The 26684-nt window shown below is 35.7% G+C and overlaps 1 protein-coding gene across 8 annotated transcripts in view; it reads left to right on the forward strand.

Annotated features, from left to right (window-relative positions):
* RASGRP1 (RAS guanyl releasing protein 1) overlaps positions 1–25716 on the forward strand; it is a 42121-nt gene extending 16405 nt beyond the window's left edge. For 6 of the 8 annotated variants that reach the window (XM_048947658.1, XM_048947659.1, XM_048947660.1 and 3 more), the window contains 15 exons: positions 549–654; positions 1211–1273; positions 2559–2690; positions 3353–3506; positions 6331–6504; positions 7552–7668; positions 9391–9666; positions 11709–11789; positions 12356–12460; positions 14035–14144; positions 14759–14903; positions 16062–16098; positions 16684–16830; positions 17319–17698; positions 19787–25716. In XM_048947658.1, coding sequence (XP_048803615.1) covers positions 549–654; positions 1211–1273; positions 2559–2690; positions 3353–3506; positions 6331–6504; positions 7552–7668; positions 9391–9666; positions 11709–11789; positions 12356–12460; positions 14035–14144; positions 14759–14903; positions 16062–16098; positions 16684–16830; positions 17319–17698; positions 19787–19921 — 2162 coding nt within the window. In that variant the 3' untranslated portion in view covers positions 19922–25716. The remainder of the gene's footprint in view (positions 1–548; positions 655–1210; positions 1274–2558; positions 2691–3352; positions 3507–6330; positions 6505–7551; positions 7669–9390; positions 9667–11708; positions 11790–12355; positions 12461–14034; positions 14145–14758; positions 14904–16061; positions 16099–16683; positions 16831–17318; positions 17699–19786) is intronic. The other 2 variants (XR_007377558.1, XM_048947661.1) reach the window with 2 other exon arrangements.
* The last annotated feature ends 968 nt before the right edge of the window (positions 25717–26684 follow it).

A 26684-nucleotide genomic window follows, 5' to 3' on the forward strand; every position in this document is an offset into this window, starting at 1 on the left:
AGATAGATCTAGTCTAAAAACCTCCTTCAAGTTAAATCCTTGTAATGCACCGTTCAAGGAAATGCATTAGGATGTTTAGGTCCCCCACAGAGTATGCGTTGGTTACCCCTGAAATTCTGCATACATTGTACCTCATTCCATGCATTTCTAGATGCACATTTACTTCAGGATTACATGTCAGCTACACAAAAAACCTGCATAATCACTTAAGAATATCTCCATTCTGCTGAATTCAGTCATGCCACTGACTAACATGGATCAATAGCCTAATTCCTGTGTAACTCAATTCACTAATTTCTTAAGTGTTACATTCACCTGATCATTATGTACAGCTATCTGAATATTTTGTTTTTGAAACAAAGCTGTTTTTCTTTGTTATCTCTCATCAGAAAAAAAAAAAAAGACAGACCTACTATGTCAGTAGCTAACTACCATCTTTCTAGTAGCATGATAAACTGGCCTGCTGAGAACTAGGATTCTGAAGAGGCCTCTTCCATGTTTGTGAAGTCATATGACAATTTCAACATGAGTGCTCTTCCCCCCCCCAGATTTAGAAGGAAATTCTTATCAGAATAACCAGCTGCTAAAGATGATTCTGACCATGCATCAGTTTATCATCTCTTCTGCAGATATGCTCCAGAAACTCAGTGATCTATATCCTTTGCAATATTCACCTGCTCATAAGATAAAAATTAGATATGCTTGACTACTCTAAGATAGGTAAGTAGAGGATATTTAAGCTAGGAATACATTACTTTTCTGCTAATGAAACAATAGACTTTTTACTTTTTTTTTTTTTTGTCTGTGCAGTGTGGCTTTTGTTTGTTTTAGGGTATGTGTTTTTTCTTTGCCTGGTTTAGCCTACAATCCACGTAGACAGAGATAAACTCCAGTTCAGAGTTTAAGTAGGATAAATCATCATCTATTGGCTGTGAAGGGATTATCTAACAAGTGTTAGATACTGCAAACCTGGGACTGCTACATATCTGTTTTTCCCATCCTCAGTACAAGTAGAGCAAAGCACAAAAGCGTAGTTTTAGTAATATTCTAATGTTATCATCTGAAGACGACAATTCTCAACAAATATTATTTTTCAGGCACTCACTCAAAATTCTAGAGTATTTAAATCAAACTTTTTCCTCCTGATTTGATGCTATTCTAGGTGTCTGCTTGGACTCATATACATGTGATTTTCCTTAACATTTTCTACTTATCTTAGCGCTTTAGAGAAGAAGTCATCCGTGCTGTGTGTAAAGATATGCTATTTTGTAAGGTAAGAATACTCTTGCTTGATAGTTGTTAGTCAGCAGTTGTCTCTGTGTCACACAAAAGGATGGTTTTACAAATATTAAGATCACACCAAAAAGAAAGTTGCATTCCTTTAGCTTTTCAAGATTCACATTAGCAACTTGACAAAAAAAAGAGACTCACACAGATCTATTGATATCAGTGCATGAATTATTGGGTCATACTTTTAGACTGATTCTGTATGGACTTGCTCCTTAAACAGCAGTAAGAATTGACAGTGCTCAGGAATCAAGAGCATTATGTCTAATATTATAGAGGTCTACTAAAAAATAGAGTGGATATTGCAGCTACTGTTACGTAAAAAAAAAAAAACTGTTTTATATGTAGGCAATTTTCCCTAGTAACTGTTCTTAGTCATTTGCAATGATCACAGACCACTTTTATTAAGCACAATAAAGTTTGAAATCTTAGTTTAGAGAAGTGTAGAAATGCACTCAGCAATAAAAATGGGAGTTAGCCATCCTGAAGTAGCTGTAGCTTGACTTACAGCTGGGCTTTGGTCTGCTTGTAGGGAGATAATGAATGACTGCCTTTGCATTTATTTGGTGGTGGGTTTTTTTGTTTGTTTTGGGGTTTTGTTCTTTTCCTCTCTCTTTCATTCAGTTATTAAGTCTTTACTGTGGCTTACAACTTTTTTTCCTCCCCAGTCCCACTGCAGGGGGAAGGAGTGAGTGAGCAGCTAGGTCAGTATTTAGTATTGAGGCTAGGGCCAACCTATCACAGTGGGTGCCAAGTCACATGAGGAAGCTGAAATAAAATGTATGACAAATAATTTGAATGCCTAACACAGAGAAGTATAGTCCTTAGAAAGTATTTGGTGCATGTAAGAATGAATCACTAGTAAACAAATATATTTAAATAGTAACTTATTTTTTGGTTAATAGTTAAAATTCTGACTAGCATAGTGCATTTTTTGGCAGAATAATTTCAAGTTTTAAAGGAATAAGTAAAATTGTTTACTACCTTGTGTATGCTGATTATTTTCTTTACATTATCTAAATATAACATGAGTCTAGATGCTTTAATTTTGAATTATTGCAAGTTCTATAGTTCAATTTTATATAGAACTATTTTTTTTTTTTTTAATCTTATAAAAGATTAAAAGTACCCTAACAATAGCATTTAAAGAACAATGATTATCTCCCAAAGTTGGTCAAAAAGAAATCAAATCATGAACATGAGCAGTTATCTAAATTTCAGCCTTACTCATGGTAAAGCAAAATAATTTTTTTTTTTTCCATTTATAATAGGTATTGGATTACAGAGTTTTGGATTATGTTCAAAATGGACTCTAAACTATCAACAACCATGGAGGCATTTCAAGAACTGGTTAAAGCTAATGGTGAGGAGTTGCACTGTCGTCTAATCGACACAACTCAAATGTGAGTGCCAAAGTTCCAATATAGTTGCAAAACAAAGTTTTGCTCTGAATTTCCTTTATTTAAATATAACTCTCTCTAGTATAACAGGATAAGGATACCATAATGAGTTAGTTTTAGTCTACAATAAGTTCTATGTTATTAATTGTTAGCAAAGCATTAATACATTATACATAGAAGAACAGAATGCCTTTCAAGAATGGGCTAAGTTGAACTGGACTGTTTTCTAGACTTTGTACTGATTTTCTATGCTAGTTAAGCATTATTATATCCAGGGAGCCTTACTTACTCAGTCAGTGAGAGAAAAGAGTGCATTTTGATTGAGTAGTAGAGGAGGTACAAGTGTCAGTGAGATATGTTAAGGACTATTAAAGGGAATATTTTATGTTCAGTAGATCAGAGCCAGGGAGAGCAATTCTGAAAGTGCAGTATGCGATCTTGTCTTGCTTAGTAATGTTGTTGTACTGTATTTAGATGCAACATAAATGCTTACAGAAAATATTTTGTCATGTAGTCTGTGATTTATGAAAGATGCTTGCTGTTTAGAAATCCAAATAGTAACTTTTTAATGCAGTAAAGCATGAAAATAATGCAAGTTTTCAATTAAGAAGTTTCACCTTCAGATGGTAACTTCAGATAATTCTCTCTTAAAATTTCTCTAAAAGAAATTCCAGGGACTGGTCTAGAAAGCTGACACAACGTGTAAAGGCTAACAGCAGTAAGAAACGGAAAGTTTCACTCCTTTTTGATCACCTTGAGCCAGAAGAGCTGTCAGACCATCTTACCTATCTTGAATTTAAGTCCTTCAGAAGAATATCAGTAAGTGTTTTATTTTATTTTAAATAGAGGCAGGAAGGAGGTAGTAAAGATGGGAGAGAGGTATCATTACAGGTTTAACCCTGAGGTGCAAGCACTTTGACAAACTGACAAAATGATTGTGGTGGAGAGCTGGCAAAAAAAATCAAGGTCAGCTACAGAGCCAGATGGGAAAGCTTACCTGTGTATCAGTAAAAATAAATGAAGTAGGTAAGGCTTGTTTCTTTGGCCCCGAGGTCAAGTAGAACAAGCACAGCTCAGCTTGTTTCACTATGACTAAGCTATCATGTTGTGCAGAGGACACTGATGCATGCTCTGCACTGAAAATATTCCTTAGTTTGTTCTATACCCAAACCACCATCTCCAACTATTACCAAGATTGGTAGTGCTGTGAGCTAAAATTTTATCCATTTCTTTGCTAACAATGAAGCTAGTGTGGACTTACGTGCCTGTGTCTTTGTCCATATTATTTTTGTTTTACTAGACTGAAACTGGACAGTGATACTTATTGGCTGACTACTTATTATCTGACTACCTTCCTTTTTGCTGTAGTCAGTTCAGAGAGGGTGCAAGTATAGAAAATCTTAGGTAACTACACAATAGTTTGAGGGAGGGGGCCTTTGGGGAAGTGGAAGAAACTACCTGAACTTCTTCCAAATAATAATTTTCTACTAGAAGTGGTGGTGTAATTGCATGCAGAAACAAGCAGTATCCTCTGGCTCAGATCAGCAGTCAGGCTCGAGGGGGATGAAGGAAGCCTGGAGATCTCCTAGAAAGCCAACTTCCAGTGACAGTAGGAAACAGCAATGCAATATTCTCATGCAGCAGATAAGTGCTTCTCTGCATAAACTGCTGCCTGTAGATAATACTAACATTCAAAGGTCATAACTCCTAGCACTTTCAAACCTTTGTGCAGACATAAAATTATTGAGTAACACAGGTATGATTGCAGTCAGTTTCAAATTTGTCATGGGATTCCAACTATTACATGCATACATTTTGGTGTAAATTGAAACTTCTTAAACCTCAGATCAGAAAACAATGTGCATTAGTAAGAAGTTCTATCTTTAACTCTTCATACAGTGTATTCATGATATGTGAAGCCACAGAATCCTTTCCTAATTCTAACTTGGCAGCAAATACTAGAAGAAAGATTTTAAATAGCCTGCAATGTTATCAGTCATTGGAATAACTACTCAGTCATTTGAAAGTCAGAGAGGAATAGCTGATCCTCAAAATATATATGGCATTTAGCAAAGACTTCCATGAAACACTATGCATCTTGCAGCAAAGAAAGTGCAGAGAGCAGTAATCACAAAGGACTGACTGCGAGTATGAGCATACCTGCAAAACATTTCAACATAAAGCTGTAGAAAACAGGTAGTCTAAGCTGTCTAAGCTGTTCATTCTGATTCTGCTTTGCTCTTGAGGCTTTTTAATTAGTCACTGCAATATCAGGCTGTTGCAATATTTAAGTACCTGGACTTCTTCACTGTATCAGCTGCTAATAATCTGCTTATATCTAACCAGTCTAATAAATTCTTGCACCAAAGTTTTCTGGAAGTTTTAAGAAGTACTAGATATGATTTTTTTTTCAGCATTAGAAAAAAAAAATCATTTTTGGAAGAAGAGAGCTACTGAGAACAAAATATAACCTAACCAAACCATAATTGTACTGAAACTGCTATGAGATTGAATAATTATCGTACAGTGTAATTGCTTAAATTTCAACATCCAGCCAAATCTGGATGTAGTTCAGAATTCAAACAATAACTATGAGTGCTGTGAAATCTTAGAGACAGCTCTACTTATTGTTTTCTTACTGTTCTTATGATTTATCCCATTTTTCATTTAGTAAGAGGATTAATTCAGGTATCTGCTGCCACCTCTGACTTTTAAAAAGTGTTATTAGTGTTATTTATTAAATGAAGAAAGGAAAAAGTTAAAGCAGAGGGAGAACAAGCAAGAAACAAATAACAGTTTTACCATTTATGATATTTCCTTAAGGATCAATGCCACTCAGTGTCTTTCTTAAACCAAAGAAATATAATACATATGTAGAACACATCTATTATAGCTATGAAAGTTTTTAAGATGTCAATATTATTGTCCATTATAAAAAGTGTACATACAAGTATCCTATCATGTTTTCTGATTATTCACTTTGTGTATCCTTGCTAATAGAATTAAAAAATAATAATAATAATCAAGGAATCAGATAGACACTGTATCTATGAAAACAAACATTTGCTTCTCTTTGATCTTAATGAGAAGAACAGCTTCAAGGAAAATATCAATGCTTTGTCACATACAGGGGTTCCCTGGACTATTTTAGGTCACTTGGTTAAATAAGAAAACTTCACAAGGTGCATCAAAATATTAAGGAATCTGTAGTCCTCTTTTCTTAAGAAATCTCATCTCAGTTTTATGTAAATCTGATAGAACTCATTTTGTTTGGTTAGAATAGTTTAATGTAGAAGTGCTATAGTTACAACGTATGTATCTAAAACTATCACTGAATTACCAGATTAAACCAAATTTTAAGCATTATCTTCCTCATAGAGAACTAAATTCAGTGATTCTGTTGAGCCAGTGACACTGGGACAGTTGAGACTTGTGAGATATGCACAGTACAATGATACAATATAAATTATGAAGAAAAGATTCTTTTAATTCCATTACTATGAGCTTTCTGCTTTGAAAAGAACAAAGGAGAGGTTTCAAACCGATGAACATTTATGGTTCACTAATTATCTTGTTCTTCAGCATTTCATTTGTATTTGCATACAGACCATGAGGTAGATGATTTTTTTTTTTTTTTTAAAAGTTCTCAGATTATCAGAGCTACATTGTGAATAGCTGTGTGAAAGAGAATCCAACAATGGAAAGATCAATTGCTCTTTGCAATGGTATCTCTCAGTGGGTGCAGCTAATGGTTCTCAGTAGACCAACACCACAGCTTCGAGCTGAAGTATTTATCAAGTTCATTCACGTTGCACAGGTCAGTTAAGTTTTGATACACGATACTTTGACTTTCTCTGAAACAGTCCCTTAATTTCTTTTCCCCTTGCCCCTGCTGTCAACTGAGAAAGAGAAGCTGGCAGTGGTCTCCTATTTCATACATACAGTATGCATACTTGTGCCATGCTATGGTCTTATGCAGGTATTTACATATTACAATGTAAGAATAGGCAGCAGCAACTATAGTTACCTTTAACCAGCTTCAGAGCACCCAAGAAAATCAGCAGCCAGTCCAATAATAAAGAAGGAATCACTTACCCCTTTCCAAGATCAGGGCCCGCAGGAAACTCCCAAAGGAAGCAATCTCCAAGTAGAGATAACATCTTTGTGGCTGCCAGCCCTTAAATGAGGTTTGGGACTGAGGGTCCACCCCTTCTGATCACACAAGTGAAATGCTTGCAGCTGTGCCCCCAAGGCTGGTCACTTCTCCAAGTGCTCAATCACTGGTTCAGGCTGTGACCTAACAGTTCCCATACACAGTATCTTCAGTCTCTACAGTTTTCTCCTATTCATTCTGAAGGAAGTATTTTCACAGAAAAATGAGATTTATATATTCTTGAAATCAGTTTGTGAAGTGTCAAGTTGAAAATGCCTGTCATTCCAATGTATGAACTGCTGTGATTATTTTGGCCATAAGTACAATTGCTTCTACTTATGCTTCATGTGATAGAAGCAAAGCTATCCTTCTACTGATGTTTTTTGCATACTAATCCGTCTGTTACCATAAACAAGAAATTGGACAGTGCTGTTGCAGACTGTGGGAAGAAGGAGAAATACTGAGGAGTCCTTTGAAGACTTGCTGTATATGTGGAATTATTGTTATTTAGTAACAAATAAATGTTACACTCACCAAAATCACAATTTCAGTACTGGAGTGAATGAAGTCAAATAGACTGTGGTACAAAACTTCTAAGACTTTGGTCCTGAATAATAGAGGAAATGCGGAATTTGGATGTACATATGGTACAACTTTAAAAACAACAACAGCTTTAAATAATGAATACTATTTGTTTGTATGTCAACGCAGAAGCTTCACCAATTGCAGAATTTCAATACATTAATGGCAGTGATAGGAGGTCTCTGTCACAGTTCCATTTCCAGACTCAAGGAAACAAGCTCATGTGTTCCTCATGATGTAATTAAGGTTGGTATTGTAACTTTTACGAATCGTGTAGATTTAAACTTTTTTTGGTCACTTCACACAAAAGCAAACAAGTTTGCTTTGTTAGACATGACATAGAGCAGATGGAAAAAAAAGGAAGAGTTCCCTCACTCCTGTTTTTTTTGTCACTTCATTTTACAAACATCAGTTACTCCTACAATTTCAATGTCTCCTTCATAGATTTGTAGAGCTACTTTAAAGTTTTTGTTTAATATCTGGATACGAAAACACCTGTTTTCATTTAGAAGCACACAGAAGTACAGAATAGCATTCAAATGTGAAAGCAGACAATTAGTTCCTACAACATCTGAGAACAAAACTTTTGCTGTCCATAGTAACGCTGACTAGCTTGAGTCTATAAAACACAAACATAGACATCTGCAGTTTAATACTGGAAAGACCAGTTTTGTTTATCTGATCTTTCCCTGTGATAGACTTTATCTAGTCAGACTTGAACAAATTTAGCCATAAGAAGCACATGGTCATAATTTTGCTGAGATTCCAGCTACTAAAACTAAGAAAACGTTATTATTGTGGTTTATTTTTTAAGCAATTAAATGGCTTTAATCATTTGCTCTTAAGAGACTAATACACCCCACTTGGCTCCTGAAAGAATTCATATGGGCATCTAACAAACCTGCTTTGGTCACTGAGTATAATGAACAGGTTTAATGAACAATGCATATCTGTAATATAGAGCAGAAATATCCCCTTCCACTGATAACAGTTGCATTTCTTAAAATCCATTGACCCAGTTTAGCAAGCTTATTTTAAAGGCTTGTTTTGTTGTTGTTGCTTGTACAAATTTACTCACCATGAGGAATGCACATTTACTCATCATTTGGAAAACATTTTGCATCATTTTATAGAAATATTAATAAAAACTCTGAAAATAAAGGCTGATAAGTAGTGGCTTTACCAGTTTAAAGTTTACTTTGAAATTTAATTAAAGGACTGATTTCTGAAGGTTAAAAATTAGTGAGTAAGCAGGAACTTCCACAAAGAAAAACAAAACAAAAACAAAAAAGAAACCAACCAACCAAAGAACTCTACAAATCACAGTAAAACATTGTCCTATTCACTTTATAATATTAAAATGCAGCTTTATGCCTGTATAGTTTGAATTAAGGAAGGTATTCATATTGCTATATATGTATTGCTAGACTTGGGATTCATTTGGCTTTCACAACAAGGTACAGTGTATGTTTCTTTCTTCTTTTCAAGGAAAAGTTTTTCTTCAAAGCACTGACATGCCACCCTGAATTGTAGGAATTCCGGCCATATTATGATGGCACAGTATAGGGTTTCAGGTGGCAATTCCAACTGGTGACTCGGGAGCCAGAGAATTACATTTCACATTTTAATGTGAAGACTCTTGCTTCTGGGAAGATCAGAGACACGACATCTGCAGACACATCCCCTTGATTTTAGAGGGTTGTATTTTTTTTCCCATTGTCTAAATAGGGAATGTAGAAAAACTGGCATTACAGACTGGCATTAATAGGTTATTAATTTAAGTGAGGTGAATAACTAGATTTCATGTGGAGCCTAAAGATTTACATTTAAAAAGTCCACTTTGGGAGCCGCTGTGAACAAACTACATAAGAATAACATGGGAAATTACTGTGGCGTATAAGTAGAACAGAAAGAATTTTGACAGTTTGATTTTTATTTTATTTTTGACTATTTTCTTTTCATTTTTAGGTGTTTAATGAAATGACAGAACTGCTTTCATCTTGCAGAAACTATGACTGTTATCGACGTGCTTATAATGAGTGCACTAACTTTAAGATCCCAATCCTTGGGGTCCACCTGAAAGACTTGATATCACTTCATGAGGCTATGCCAGATTACTTAGAGGACAAAAAAATTAACATATGCAAACTGTACTCTCTCTATAACCACATAAATGAGCTAATACAGCTCCAGGAAATGCCACTTCCCCTGGAGGCTAATATGGACCTTGTTCATTTGCTTACGGTAAGTCTATTGGAATAGAGAAATACTTCAGTATTTAAAATAATTTTCAATTGCCTCAAACTGAACTAAATAGAGAATTGTATTAATTATAAATACCTAATGTTATAAGATTCTATATTTTTTTCCTTATGGAAGTCTACAGTCGCAGAAGAGGAGAAAAAGCTAGTGATGCTGATTTACCAAGCAGCAAGGGTAGAAACGCCACGAGCAGTATGCTTCCAATTATTTCTATAAAAGAAGAAAACATTCATATTTCTGTTCCATGACAATAGCATACACTATCTCTGATCTTTCCCTAATGAAACGCTCTGAATCCTCTGCTAACTGAGCCTAAGCAGGAAGAAAGGTAGAAAGTTTCCCTTGCTACATTATGAAAGCAGAAGATTGCATATAAGGCTGCCTCCTGTAAAATATATAAATTTGGGAAGTTTATATGGAGGGGATTACTCAAGAAAGGGTTAAACATGCCACATTTCCAGCAAGGTTTCTTCTGGTACTTGTGAAACTGTCTGACATAAAAATCTGTCATGTTGTTTCATTATGCTTCTAGTCATCTTTAGTCAGTGCTATCTTGGGAATAACACTAACACTACCTAGCACATGCTACAAAATGGATTTTGCTTCTCCTTTTAAATTTAAGTACTATCTCTTTATTAAAATAGAAATTCTACCTTTCTTGTTTCTTAGTTTTGTTTGTCCCTATCAAGCATCTCAGATTGGATAAGCTAGATAGCATTCCTTTTGGTTTGTGGTTACATGCTCTGTTTCAGCAAAATCTGGTAGATAACATGCACATGCTTGTGCACTTGAGATTATTTGTTCTTTTAAGGAGCAATCAGGGCCACAATTTCATGTAAGTATGTATTACAGGACATAAAATAATTACTTCACTTTAAAACAAGAGTTTCCCATCAACTAATATTCCTGGGCACATAGTGTTCCTGTTTGCTTTTTGTTGTTTTCTTCCCAACAATCTGTATCCTTTGCTTTCCTATCAACAGGCAATCAGTTTGAAGAGACACTTGAACGCGTTAGTTAATTATTCAGAGAAGTATCTTGACACTGAACTAATTTTTGAGTGTCAGAAACTACATTTAGATTTCTGAAAGAAAGAATCTGAAATTATTACTTTACTATACCAGTAATTCTTTCAGTTATTCACAAGAAAGCTGCACATCTAAAAGTTGAGTAATGTTATTCGGCTATGGTCTGATGTGTTATCTGGATTAAACAGTATATTTTATTTCTTATTTTATGTGACTGTCACCATCTTGACTGACACTTTGGGATAACTTTGTTATGGAGATAGTGTTTCAACATTTTACGTCCTTCAAACTTGCCACAGAGCGAAACTTGTGATGCATTTGCCTGTGGCTTTTCTATTCAGTCACATTTCTAACGTGATTATTTTCATGTAAATATTCAGAAACTGTCATTACTAGTTTTTAATCTCAGCTTGAAATTGTTTCCAGTCAATACATTATTATCTATACTATTTTGCAGGACACATCCATAAACAAAGGTGTAAATTTGGTAACTTTTTCAAATTCCTGAACTTATCTGAGTATAATGTTTCTCACTCCGCAGAACTGCAGCTGATAGTTAAATTCTAACTAAATATATACATGTCCATCTTTCATCCTCCTCATGCACTTCTTGATTCAACCTGGTTCACACAAGTTTCATGAGAATTAAAGTTGATGTTGAATTTCATGGGCTGGTGATTACATTGCGTGAAAAACTATCGATATATCATGGCAGTAACAGGTTTTTTTCAGGTTACTTACTAACACGCTGATGCTTACAGTCACTTGCAATGTTAATGTTACAGATTTCCAGACAATGGCAACAACAGACTGGAACTTAGAAATGCATCCATTTCAAATCATGATCAACACCTGTGCAGCGTTGTTTTGTTTTCTTTTTCCTAGGTGCAAACTTGAAACACCAGTCTACCAAAAAATATGAATGCAGGCCAGGAACAAGTAAATCAAGTAGTAGTAACTGCTCTGGGATTAAGCTAATGTTCTGTTTATTTTCAGCTGTCCCTTGATCTGTACTACACAGAAGATGAAATTTATGAACTTTCATATGCACGAGAGCCAAGAAGTCACCGAGCTGCTGTAAGGACCTTTCCAGATTCTTAACAAAATAACTTTATGAATAATGCAGTTAATATCCCTTGCATCCATCTTATTTTATTTTCGGCAAAACTGAAAACGGAGCAAAACTGAACAAAATCCATTACAGCAAAAAAATGTTTGTTTGATAATGAAACATAAAGGAGAGTGCATGTGAGACTTGATGCTGTATCAGGTTTCCTAAAAAACACAAATGCAGTTACTTGTACAGAGGCATCAGGCTTCCTCTTGAAAATCAATACTGGTTCTTTTAAGTTAAGAATTCTTCTGCGATTCAAATGATCAAATTTGTGAGTTTTATGCTGTAGTTTTTGATTTTGTTTTGGAAAAAATCGTGAATTTATAGGGCACTCAGTGAATTGTGACAATTTAAGAAAAGACAGTTCAAGGAAGTTGAAGTATGACAAAATTATGAAAAATATGACTTTGTGTCAGAGAGGCCATTTCTGCAGTCCTTTATTTCATAGTCCATTGTCACAATTGAAAGAAGTATAATACCAAAAATATTTTAGTGTGGTACTAATAAAGTTTCATTCAATTTATTGTAGCCTTTGACACCTTCCAGACCACCAGTAGTGGCAGACTGGGCCTCAGGAGTAGCCCCAAAACCTGATCCGAAAACAGTCAGCAAACATGTTCAGAGGATGGTGGATGTAAGTATGGTTGGACCATTTACCTTATATCTCAGTTGTAGTCTTAACTGCTGGGTACAAAAGGATGCAAAGAAAGAAACAAGCTATTGCTACATTCAAAACTGTGCTGAGTTTGTTAACACTTCTGTCTGCACAAAATGGATATTTCTGCTACCTTCAAACAGCATTAGCAGTGAGGTATGAGAGGAAATTCCTTAAATAACTAAGAAGCCAGCCAGGAATGTGAAAGTTGATTTGTATTCTTCCAGAGTCATTCTTTCAAGCAGCCAGGTATTCCCACTCTAGCAGGGTCTTCAACATCACGTTACTGGTAGAATCTGAAAGCAGACCTCTCAACAGCTTTGTTACTAGCAGCCATTGCTTTTTTTTTTTTTTTTTCTCATTTGGGTCATCAGTTTTATTGGTGACTGATTTCAAAACAGAAACATGGAGAGAAGTAAAGATTTTCTTCACATTCCTGCATCATCTCTTTTTCTTCTAAAGACTTTCTTGTTATCCCTTGATAAATACATACTATTTTGGAGTGTATTTCTAAATTTGTCCTACATATGCTCCTTGCTCCAGGACCAACCCAGTCAGTAATGTCATTCCACAAGTAGAAATAAGTCTTCATATAACTGATTCTCACATAACATTAACCTGATCAAATAAACCAGGCAGCTGCAGCGGTTTGTCGAGAGACCATCATTGAAAACATTAATACAAGTTGTGTAAGTAGACCTTAGTGATGATCTTAAAGAGAAACTATGAGGTCCGCTCTGAAAGTAATGCCTGCTACTTTATTATGTTGGCCCTTGACATCAGTGGTGGATGCTGGTGGTATGGCAGTAGATGTTGAACCTTCTGTCAACATTGTGTTACATTTTGTTGCCAAGTGACAGATGGCAATGGAAGAGATGTCACACAGAGTGGCATCTGACATGGAAGTGCATATGGAGTGGTGGTGTATCACTGATTTCCCCCATGTAGAAAAAATGGCACCCACTAACATTCATTGATGCTTTCTGAATGTTTATTCAGACCAAACAGGGGATGCAAGAACAGTGAGGTGGTGGGTGGAGTGTATCAGCAGTGGCACTGTCATAGCATCTGTGAAACAGTGGGTTGGCTCTGCTGTGCAGATTTTTACGAGCATGGCATGCAGGCTTCTGTTCACTGCTGATGAAAATGCATAGCTAATGGTGGTGAGCAAGTTAGAAATAGGGTTTTGTAGCAGAGAACTTGTTCTATCAAATAGTGCTATTGTGCTCTTTCTATCTGTTGTAATTTCTATGGAAATACATAGAGGCATTACTTTTGGAGCGAACTGTGTAAATAAGAGCTAGCCTTGTGTAGTGAACCATTCAGTTGTGTCTGTGTTGACCTATCACCTATCTGCATTTTCCTAAGAATCAGGAAATCATAATGCTTCTTTAGACTCAAGAAAAAAAAAATTATAAAAACTCTTATATTATTTAATAGATATTGAGGGAAAGTGGGAGAGGAATGCTCTAAATATTGTGGACAGTTTCTGAAGTGCGAATGTAATAAGCTTCTACCCTTGTAATAAACTATTCTATTATTATCTTATACAGTCTGTCTTCAAAAATTACGACCATGATCAGGATGGTTACATTTCTCAAGAGGAATTTGAAAAGATAGCAGCCAGTTTTCCATTCTCATTTTGTGTAATGGCTAAGGACTCGTGAGTACTCATACATCTCCTTTCACCCGGTTCTGCTTATGAACCCTGGCTTGTTTGTTTTCTCTTCTTCTATCACTAGGATCGTAAAATCATCCTCTTCACCAGCAAAGTAAAAACATAACTGACAAAAGCATCATTCAGATGTTTTGTGAATGAGCTCACAGCAGTGGTTGATGTAGCAGGAAGAATAAAGATAAAAGAAAAATAGAATATTTTTGAATGACAGTGTATACCACTGAATAACTTTCAAAAAATGAACCTGACCCTCAAAAACAGAGAATTGGCAAATATATATTTTGGAAAAATTAAGAACGTTCTTCTTAGCGCCTTAAAACGTGGAAAAATAAAACTGATAATAATATCAATAAAACTAAGAAATAGTTTTGAAGTTGCATCTCATATGCAGATTATTCATTTATCCTTACAGGCTGAAATTATGATGTGCAGAGAAGCTTCTGTAAACTTTGGGAGCAGTTGACAAAATTGTTGATATCACTGTAGGTTTTGATAAATTAAGATATTGCCATTATAAACTGTAAAGAAAAGGTATGTTTAATTCTTTTGCTTTTAAGAAAACAGATGCTTCACAAACAACTTTTCTTGTTTATTTTCAGGGAAGGTCTGATTAGCAGGGATGAAATAACCGCTTACTTTATGAGGGCTAGCTCAATCTATTCCAAATTAGGACTTGGCTTTTCTCACAACTTTCAGGAGACCACTTACCTAAGACCTACTTTCTGTGACAACTGTGCTGGATTTGTAAGCTCTCCTTTTTTATTCTTTTTTTTTTTTTTTTTTTTTTTTTTTTTTTTTTTTTTTTTTTAATTGAAGGCAAATTATGTTAGTATTGTCTGGACAAATACCTGTTTTTATCAGATAATTACCTCATGTGACCTACAAAAACCTATACAAAACATCAGTGAACCTACAAAGAAAACAAGGCTGCTGCCCATGTAGCTATGTAATGTGCCCTTTCATACATTCCCCTCATGGTAGTATTATGTGCTTAAACACAGCTCCTTTCTTGTTTTTGGCTATGTCACTTAGACAAGACTTCCAAATTCAGAGATTTCCACTCCACTGAGCTGTTAGAATTTGTGCTATTAGAGACCATCCAAAGGAGGGCTATGAGAAAGCTAAAGTGTCTGGAAAGCAACAGATAATGTGGAGTGCCTGAGGCCCCTTGGTTTATTCAGCCCAGAGCAGAGGAAGCTGAGGAGAGGCCTCGTGGCAGCCTGCAGCTCCTCAGAGGGGCAGCAGCGGATCTCTGCTCTCTGTTGACAGTGACAGGACCTGAGGGAATGGCATGGAGCTGCAGTCAGGCAGCTGAGGTGTTAGGAAAGGGTTCTTCACTTTGCTGGAATAGACTCCTCATTTGGCCAATGCTGTCAGAAATATGATTTGAATTCTGGGTGGTCCTATACAGAGCAAGAATTCGGAGTCAATGATCCTTGTCAATCCCTTCCAACTCAGGGTATCCTATCATTTTATGAACTCGTGTTTGGTACAGATGTGACATGATTCCTGCCTAGCACAAGAAGATTTAGTAAAACTGAGTCCTACTGCTCCCTAGCTTAGCTGGGATCAAACAAGAGTGATGATATGAAATTCCCCATCTACTCCAGTTCCACAGCTTTACTTTGGGCTATCAGATCTGCTGATGTATTCATTAGAGACTAGGTCAAGCTATTTTGTTTGTGATTAAGGAGCATACATATAAATATTGTCTGCTAAACAGAATATTTATACTAAAGAGGTAGATGGTTCGTTTTTGATTTTACCATTAAAAGAATAGAAAAACAAAGTATTCTGCTGGTGCTCAGATTTCAGAACTGAGTGGAGCTTTTAGCGGATTTGTATATCTGAAGGTATAAACCATGCAGAAATAAATACTCTTTCTGTTTGTCTGAATTTCAGCTATGGGGAGTAATTAAACAAGGATTCAGATGCAAAGGTAAGAATCTTTATCTTTTGTTATATTTAATCTATAATTAACGGTGAATGACAAAAAGGAAAAAAATAAACAATAAAAAAAAAAGATTTATTGTTGTAGACCTATTTAATCTGGCTCCTAAAGGAGGAGAAGGCTGACTTAAAATTAAGATGACAGACTGATGCTCCAAAAGAAATGCAAAGCTGAATGAACTGTTCTATTCTTTGCAAATCTTCACTGAATCCAGAGGGTTGAGGAACAGACCCTTCTATTCTGATGAATGAGAACATCAACTCTCTGTGACAACTGTATATCAGACTCAAGTATTTTGTAGGGTTTTCCACCTCATGCAGTTATCTGCTTTCTCTGCAACTCTACAGTCAGAAATCTGTTGCAACCGAATGTTGCTATTTGATATTTTCAAAATGAAAAGGCCTTTGAGGTGTATAGCAAAGGAATACAGCTGATTTCTTAGTTTATGTTGTTTCAGGTAATGCATGTAGGGATCACAAACATTTCCCTGCTTCTTGGGCAGAAAACTCAGTGTGGGAGTTATCTTAAGCACAACAGAGACACTGAATTGTGTATACTTTCATTTGTTTACAGACTGTGGAATGAATTGCCACAAGCAATGCAAAGACCTGATTGTGATAGAGTGCAAGAGAAGACACAAAACTTCTGTTGCAGACAGCAGCCCAACATCTGCTCTTGCTTCAAGCCTCTGCACAGTAGCAGTTAAAGAGCAATTCCATGGTGAGGAAAGGTCACATTAAAAAGCTCAAAAGATCTAGATAATTTTTAAGTTGTTTCTTTTATTTTAAAGATAAGTTGTACTGCACTGTTTTGAGTTTTGTTAGTTAGTTACAGAGTTTTATCAGCCTAATAACTATAACTAAACATTCCAGTTCAAGTCTTAGGTGAATAAATTTCTAGGAGACCTCTCCTCACACCAAATAAGGTAAGGTGCACAAATTCCACAAGAATTCAGTAAGTCTTCAGCCAGATTCTCATGAGAACTTAAATGCCACGAAATGAAGAGTTGCCAGCTTTCCCTAACTCTCCCATCTTGTAAGAAGCAGGTCTTGGTATGCTTGTTTTTACTGCTGTTGTTACATTAAGAAGCAGCTGTACTAGTACAATTCTAAAATTTCAATGTGGAATCTATAAAGTAGATACTTACGTATCTTTGTGTTAGGAATCTACAACTCCTCTTGATTCAATTTACCATATATATTCTATAGGACAAGAAGAAGGACCATTCACATTTCCAAATGGAGTAGTAGAACACAGTGAAGACAGCAAGGACCGAACTATTATGCTCATGGGCTCCTCAGCTCAGAAAATCTCAGTAAGATTGAAACCAGCCGTAGTTCATAAAGGTATACAGACAGACTCCACACTGCTGGCTGCTGATGTATCACATAGGTCAATGGAGAAGAAAGAGAAAAGGATTCTAGAAAATCCTTATCTCCAGCCCATCCCACCATCCCCACGTCCAAGCCCATTACTAAGCCGTAAAAAAGCATATGTTAAATGGGAAAACAAGGAATCCAGTCAGAAAACGAAGGAGGAACATCACGAGCATCACAGCTATAAACCCTCATACCAGGAACTTGAGCGGGTACGTACATAGTGGAACATATTTGGTTTTACACACCAGTACTGTAAAGAGTGTGAGGATGTGGCTGGATGGGAAGATGTCATTCTGTCACTGTTCTCAAGTATAATTAATTGCCAGAACAATCCCTGAGGGACATAATGAATTCTTAGTCTCTTTACCTCCAGCAATGCTTCACTTCAAATAGAAATTTAAGTAGTAGTATAGGGCTTAGGGAATGTGTTCCGAAGACTTTACTATGATTATATTGATTCCTGTCTTCCTTAGAAGTGACAAGGAAGTCTGTGACCACAGTCCGACTGCTTAGGAAAAGGTATTACTCCATAAAACGAGTTATATTTAAGGAATTGTCTTCCACACGTGTAATACAAGACTGGGAATGCTGAATAAGTGTTTTAACATGTTTGACAGTCTTCTATTTATGTACAGCATAATGTTGAAAACAGATAAACACTTCCTTAACAAAAATACTTGTAGCTAAAGATAATGACTTCTAATACAAATTTAAAACAGCAATGTTAGACAAAACCAGAAATTCACAGCACTTTAGAGAACGCAGAAGAAAAAACATTCAGGGAGATGCACATGAGTTAAATAAAGAATTGTAAATCTCACAGTTTTAACATCCTTAGTTAAAAAATAAACATTCTTTACATGAATATCTCAATCTACTTCGGAAACAGCTGTTCTAGATAATGCATGGGGTAGTTGCCTGTATTCATTTCCTCATGGATTACAATGCTGGCAAATCAGCTCAGTGCACTAGCATCAAATTTTCTACAATATAGTATAATCTGTTATATGGCTTCATTTCTCCTATATAATGAAACAATGTGCTAAACCAGTCTAGAACAATTTGATTGAAGCTCCTTATTTGGCTTGAAATAATAAGCAACAGGAATATACCAAAGCTTCTAAAAGGAAGAGCTTTGAAAGGATAGTAAGATGCTCCTAATACTTAGAAGTATTTCTTTTAAGAAAGAAGATTTTGCATAATTTAAATTCTAAGAGCCATATAAATACTTGCAGATTTGCATATTCTTAAAGGAAATCAGAACAAAACAGGGTGAAATAATCGTATCTCCATCAAGTTGCTCACTGTTTATTCATCTACTTGAAATTTGGATTTTCAATGTCATGTCTGAATTCCAGCCCAGTAAGATCAATAAGCAGTGACTACTGCTGAATATGAAAAGCAGCAAAGCTATGTCTTGACACCTATCTTATATTTGTGTTCCTGGTTACTTAATTACTCATGGCATGGTCTCATTTTGGATTAACATGCTATAAAAATAAATTTGTCCTAATCTAACTGTTGTGAATATTTTTAACAGCTTCCACAAAATTTTAACATGACCCATCTTAAAAGAAACAGTGAAACTGACATTTTCCTCCCAGGAGCCAGACCGCTATCTTGAGTATCTTCATGTGCTCAAAACATTAGCTTCATTTAATTCCATCTTGGATTTTGAATACCTCACTAGATATTTCTGTAGCTCAGGTTCAGAATAGTCTATTTATTGTATTTGCCTTTAAAATTCACAGTCCACACTTTTCAGTTTTGCATTCACAGAGCACATGTGATCTGTATTTTTTTTTTTTTTTAACTGCTATAGCATGTAGTAGACAGTCCCTAAATCACTAATCTGTGCCATTCTGTAAGCAAACAAAATGACAGTCACATTCCCATTGAGTTTTCTGGACTTATTACTGTCCAGAGACAGATAGATACTGTCTTAGAGACAGATAGGAAGAGAACTATAAGAATTCGTTAAGATAAAATTATTTTCAGTGCATAGTCCCTACATATTATCTTTCAGCATTTTGGTTTTGAAAAAAAAGTTATGTAGGTAAACGTCTAGGCATGTTGCCCTCTCCACTGCCCCACCTCACCCCCCAAGAAAAACAAAACAAATATCACTTTTGCAGCCCTGAATTTCTTTCCAGTTTAGAAAGCAGTCAAATAACATACTGCTCCCTGCTGCTAAGAGCTACACCAACTGATCTTTATGCCAGTCAACCTACATGCACAACCAGACAATCCTGAAACAAATGTAAAATCAAATACCATTATTTTTTTTGTTTCCTTAGGAAAGAAATATTCTAAAGGCAGACAATGAAGGTTTAAAGATGCAACTGGAGCAGGCACATAAAACAATTGAATCTCTTACGATTCAGAGAAAAAATCATGTTATTGACAATCTACAACACAAAGACTGCTCCTAGCAGATGAGGGGAAGCTTCTTCTGGAAGAATGTAAGACTGAAGGGAACAATTGTGAAAAAGCTGCTTTACCAAGTGAACTGGAAAGACACTCCAAAAGATTTTAAAACAGAAATACTCTCTTTATTCTATACATTTCCCTACTGAAAACACACTCCCACGTCTATAAATGAATTCCTTCAATTTAAGGTATGTTAGCATCATCTGCACAATGAACACAGTATCTTCTGGGATTGTATTTGAAAGGAGTGGCACTGTTCCTGAAGCTTATGTACGTGATGACCATGTGGATTCTACAGTGACTTGGCTGCACATCTCAGGCTACAAGTGCTCTAAGTAGCTACTCATAAGACTGTCACTTCAAATTTGGCCCAAATTCAGGTTTGTAGAAACAAACGCTCAATAGAGATAAGCATTTAAGTAAATCTGTATTCCATTAAGAGGGAGAGTTCTTTCTCATTGTGGCTGAAACCAATTAAAAACATTACGTAGACAGTCATCTTTATTTCTAGAGTTTAGCATACTGAATATTAATACAAGTAGTTAAGCTGATTTTTAGACTTTGTTATGGCATACTGACAAAAGTTTTAAAACTTCATTAAGGTAAAACATGAGACTAGAGAGACTAGAGAGACTAGAGAGACTAGAGAGACTAGAGAGACTAGAGAGACTAGAGAGACTAGAGAGACTAGAGAGACTAGAGAGACTAGAGAGACTAGAGAGAGTGAATTCAGCTTCCATTTCAGTGTTCCAGTTTACAGCTTGGAATACTACTCATTGGGCTTAAGGGATAGCTTGCTGTCCCTGTACTGTAGATAACACAGGGATAACATTGACTATTTTTTTTAATGTCAAAGTGCATACTAGTGTTGTAACTTCTGAGTCGTATCATAAGGACCATATTATGAAGGAAACCGCATAGCAATCTCAATGCAATGGATATTGTATTCCAGTTTCTAACATCTTATGGTTCTAACCAGGATTTATTCAGTTTCCCTCATAGATTTCATACGCACTTTAGGTGAAGAGTCAAGGTGACTGTGCTCTTACGTGTGTAGATTTTGTACAGTGAAAGGTGCTAGGGAGGTAATGTAGTTTTCTTAGAACTACAAGGTGTACATACTGTTAGATGACAAATCTGTCTTTCAAGTTACTGGTGAATCTTTTAGTCATAAGAGCCAATCTTAAAATTTATTTGCATTTCACAGTAATTCTTAGAATTGTATAAAACTCACTTGCTTTTATAAAAAATGGATGGCATCGAGCATTTAAACAGCAGAAGCTGAAATTAACATATCTATTTACAACATACTTTCGTGCTCCAGCAGGGGGGTTGGACTAGATGATCTTTTGAGCTCCCTTCCAATCCCTGTCATTCCGTACTTCTGTAATATACTTAGTGCTCTTCAAAACTTGCAAATTAGTTTACAAAGTCCATGACAGATTAAATTTTTAGTTGACCCCTTACTACAGCATGTGTGCTTCGTGTTCAGTGGCTTAGATGTATGCTCTGTTTCCAGCTTACAGTCATTAATTGTCAAGCATATTAATACTTTATTTATTTTTTTAAAAGTCAATCTGAAACTACTTACAAATCTTCTGGTTCTAAGTTCCTGGTTAGAACTTGAGTTGTGTCTGCATCCATGACTAAATAAAGACAAATATAGGGAGAGAGTAGTAGTAATAGTAGTATTAGACTTTCTGTTATCTTACTGTAAATAAATATGATCTGTGAAGAATTTAAATGCATATGACAAATCTAGCTGTTGTGAAGATTGTGAAACTTTTGTTCCTCATACACTAAACCTGAATTATTAACAGTTAACATGAAATTGCACTTTGATCAGTGAAGCAGCCAGAATGGCTCTCAGATCATATTTGCACATTTGCTTTGCCAATTTTCTGTGATCTTCTTGATTTTTGTCCTCTCTGCAGGACTACAGTGAGAAGTATTTCTAATACACACTTAGCAGATAAAAAGTCTATTTCTACAAAAAGTCTATTTCTACAACCATTAAAAGGAACAGCATGAATGTTGGAAATGTTTCAATGTATTTAGAAAATACCTTAGAAGAGCAGCAAAATTTGGCAAATCTTGTGCATCTAAGGAAACTCTGCTTGCTTATGGTTTCAATTCTAACAGAATTTCTGTATGTGTGTGTGTATGCATACATATATACACACACACTTTGCCTATTCTAGGAGGGTGGAAGAGGGAGAAAATTAACGAATCAGTATTTGGAAAGTTCCCTAATGCCAACACTGACCCAAAGGTTACTGTGTTAGTAACACTGAGTACTTAATGCTTAAAATCAAGTCAAGACTGTAGACTTGTACAGTCTAAAATTAAAACTTACTTTTCTGTCATGCTGTTCCTATAAACAGAATGATTTAGACCCAATCTGTTTGCAGGATCATCTTGCAGAACCCATACATGATACTTCACGTATGCTGAAAACTTACTGCTTCAGATGAATTTGTTGATACCTGAAAAATTTCAAAGCTCTCCAATTACCTTCAGGGTGTTTGCCCAAAGCCTCTTGCAGTGTTTTGTTGTTGTTGCTTTGTTTTGGTGGTAATCCCTTGTTATTACTTTGCAACTTCCTTTTTGCTGCATGAAATAATAGTGTTAATAGCAAATACTGACTATACAAGGATACTGATAAAACTGACAAAGCTACTGAGCAAAAATCACCCACATCTCTGTTGATCTTACTGCTACTTTATGCTAGGAAAAATGATATAATGACAGTACTAAGTGCTGTTTAGAGGACTCATCAGCAAGCACTGGTACTGAACACCATTTAACTCTTATCTTGTCACAGTTAACATAAATGAAAAGCACTCACCTTTATTCTTTCTCCAGGCTCAGCTGTGTTTCATATACGTACAGAAAGGAAGAAAAAATGAAATGTTCATATCCCAACCACTGTTTATTTTCTAAGTATGAATTCTGATCCTTAAAAGATGAAAGTAAGTAGACTGAATGATCTAACAACGAAAAGGCCAGAGCTAATGTTAATACTGAAGACCACTGCCTTTAAAATAGCTTACGTAAACTTTTGAAAATACAAAACAATATTACCTTTTGGAATTCTTTGCTACAGTAGCAATCTGTTATCCTGTGGGAACTGATCTCTACTCCATTTTTGTTTCAGTGCTACTAATGAAGATTGAAAAAGTGTACAGACTGTAAACATTTATATAAAGTGTAAGAAATCAGTTTAATATTTATAATAGAAAAAAAAATGTTAAAATTGTACTTTGCCTCTGAGTTTGTATCTAAAAGAAAGAAACCTTAACAATATATATTCATTTTCCTCGAGTCTGTCATTTGGGACACTTCTGCAGGACTGACCTGGTATATGTGAGTCTCAAGTTTACATTCTTGAGCCTGAGGACACCAAGAGAACTTGGGAAGCTGGGCATTTTCAGATTACTTTTTCAGAATTTAGTGGCTGAGACAATACAGACACTGTTTTGCGATTACACTGTTCAAGGTATTCCCAAGCACAGTTCTTCATTAGCATTATCTCTTGCTTTTGTTAAGAACATTCATTCACAAAAGATGTTACAGCACGATAGGTAAGCTTAAACAAGGCTTCTGCAATTTCTACTAGGGCTCGTACACAGGCAGCGTCACGTCATCCTGAACCTTTGCTATTCTTTACCTTACTGCAGAACTCAAAATACTGTATCTGATGCATGTTTTTAAGTCAGGTAGTGAACATCAAAATATCTGAGGGAAGGGAGGGAAGAAGAAGAGGGTGCTAACTACTGAAAAACACCACTCCTACTTACAGGCAAATCTGCTCTCCCAACTTTGCACATACAGAGCAAGGTGTGTTTTGCTTCAGAATTATAGAAGCGGAAAAAAAAACAAAAAACAAAAAAGGAAACCTCCAATTATTACTTCAGTTCACTACTTGTGAAGTTTTTCCTTAATTTACATAAAGACAAAAAGTAATGATCACATAAACATATGCATTTTTCTTTTTGTATTAAGATAAATTTTAACTGAGTGTCCTTCAATGGAGACAGATTCCTTAGTAACTCCAGATAATGTAATCAGGATATATTTGGGACCTCTCCTGTCTGGTGAACTTTTCCTGGATTGTTATTGACTGCCTTCTCTACTTTTGTCAAAACTTGTTATTTTTCCATGGTCATAAAAAGCACGTTTCATCATTATTTCAAATCACCAGCAGGAAATCTTCCTTGCAAGCACAGGAGATATGAACAGAGAATCAAAATCACACTAGACAAGTGATGCAAATAACTTCAAATACAGTACTTTATTCCTCAGTGTTTACAGCTGTTAACAAAACCATGTCTCTTCAGTCCTGACACAAAAGTTGTCTTCTTCAATTCTTGAACAACCAAAACAATTCACTTAATTTGAATAAACACAGAAATAATCATAGACATATAAAACAGCTTTTTTCTTACAACAGAATTTTTGAAAATACTTTTTTCAAGACTGAAACAGAAGGGTTGGAGGTTTAAATCAATTGTTTTAATGGCATTATTGCATCTTCTGACAAAATAAGAACATATACTCTGACAACAGAGAAGACCGAGAAAGGGATACCTCTATGAAATGTGGTGGTGCTTACTTTGCTTTTCTACTACTGGCTTCACACTTCGGAATTACTCAAGAAAATATGAAATGGCTCAAATAATAAAAAAAAAAACAACAAATATCTTCCATAAAACTTCAACTTATTCAAAGTTTTGTCTTTTGCGATGTCTACATAAAAAATAATTGGAAAACAGTACTGGAATAATTTAACTGTTAGAACTGGATGGGGGCACAAATCTCGTCTACTTTACTCTGAACTATTCTGTTACAAACAGCACAAACTGACAAGGTAAAAGCACTGAGGCACATAAACAATTACTACAGTTCTACCAGCCCTACAGGTCAACTAACCCAGTGCATCTTCACATCTTAAGACTGATGAAATCTTTATGCACAGGTACACCACTTGAATTTCCTAGCCTACATCCTTGGTGAAACTGAACTCTTGACTGCTGTTCGTTTGTTACTTGTAGCAAAAATAACAGCACAGGATTAGCAAAGAGAATTTTAAATTAAGGCTTTGTTTGTTAAAAACTGCTCTCCCTCTTCCCTTGCTGACCAATGCTTGTAACCTCCATGGCCAGAAGTCTCACTCGAAATGTCATTTGTGAGCTACCTCTATTAGCACTATGCGAAAATCAGTCTCTAAAGGAAGAAAATGAGTACTATGCTTCCACTTGAAATTCCTCTCCACAATGGCAGCAGAGGCTGACAACAGAAATGACTGTAGAAACAAAGTGATAATGACACTGCTAGAAGGGGGGTGAACTTAAGCCAGCAGAGTACTTCATTATATTGAGTTCACATTCAAGTCAACATGTACAAGCAATGAAGTCTCCCACTCTCTTTTCTTAGAAGCCTACCGGAACTGTAAAGTATGCTCAAGGCTGTACCAATCACACCATAAAGCAGCATTCTTAGTCAATAAGCATACAGAAAAATCACAAGAAGGAAAGTTTTAAAGTTCATCTAGACTAAAATTTCAAATCAAGGTGTTGGTAGTAGCTAATTAATAAAATCTGACACATGTTTTTAAACAACATGCCGGAAAATCACTTAATTTTAAACAGAGCTCTATGTTCCTGCATAGATCTGCCTCTGCAATTGAGGGCATGATGCATGTGTCCCTGAAGACAGGGTAACAACTTAAAAGCATGCCAACACAGACACCAACAGCAAGTTTGTGGGAAAAAAAAAAAAAAAAAACAACCAAAAACTCATAACTGTGGTACATAAAAGCAAATTTGAATCTTAAAATTCAACTGCAGATAAGTCTAAGCTACATACTTCTTGAAAGCGCTTCAAGGTTTCTGTCAAGAGATGTGCCCAGCTTTATCAGATGCCTTCCGGAATCTCTGCAGTAACACGACCCTGATAAATACTATCATGAATACATACTTGGGCATCATCTCTCTGTTTTACCTCTACTCACAAATGGCATCACAACAAAGGAGGGACCTAAAGAAGCTAGATAACAGACATAATTTTTAGCTGACAGCCCTGAACTTAATGTATTTTAACAAATGTATTTACAGCCATGTTTATACAAAACCCACTTCCTCATCTAGATGCTCTTTTACTAGAGTAACACTATCTGCAAAGGATAAGGTATCCATGCATATTGAGACAGAGTATCTTTCAGGTTATCAGACCAATTGGGTGACAGAATAAAAAAGCAAAGTCTTCGAATGCTATATTGGAACTTTTTCCAGGAACCTCAGTGGGGAGCAGCAACTGCTGCGTGCGATAACTTATCAGCTGGCAGTTGCCAGTTGCCAAATACAGAGAGTAGGAAGGAGGAAAAAAAGAAATAGCCCGCTCTTTCTCAGGCAACTGAGCTTTGTTGACCTTTCTTTTTAAAGGCTGATGCAGAAAGAATATATAAATGAACTCCTACTGGACATGACAGTAGTAGAAAATGCTTTTATGAAATACCAATAACATGAAAAGCAAGTAAAGTAAAAAATAAACATCAAAAGTCGCCATGATTCAGGTTTTGTGGTATATGCTCTGACCTTCAACTAATCTCCGATATATTTATGAACACACAAAGCCACCTAATTTTACTAGTATCTGTAGAGAACTAATTGAGAATATTACTTTTATGTGAAGTTCTGAAAGAATAGGAAAGCTCACTGAATAACTCTGACCAAAGCCTTAAGTGACAACTTGAAATTGAAGTTC

Source organism: Lagopus muta, chromosome 6, assembly GCF_023343835.1.
Source record: "Lagopus muta isolate bLagMut1 chromosome 6, bLagMut1 primary, whole genome shotgun sequence".
NCBI lineage: Eukaryota > Metazoa > Chordata > Aves > Galliformes > Phasianidae > Lagopus > Lagopus muta.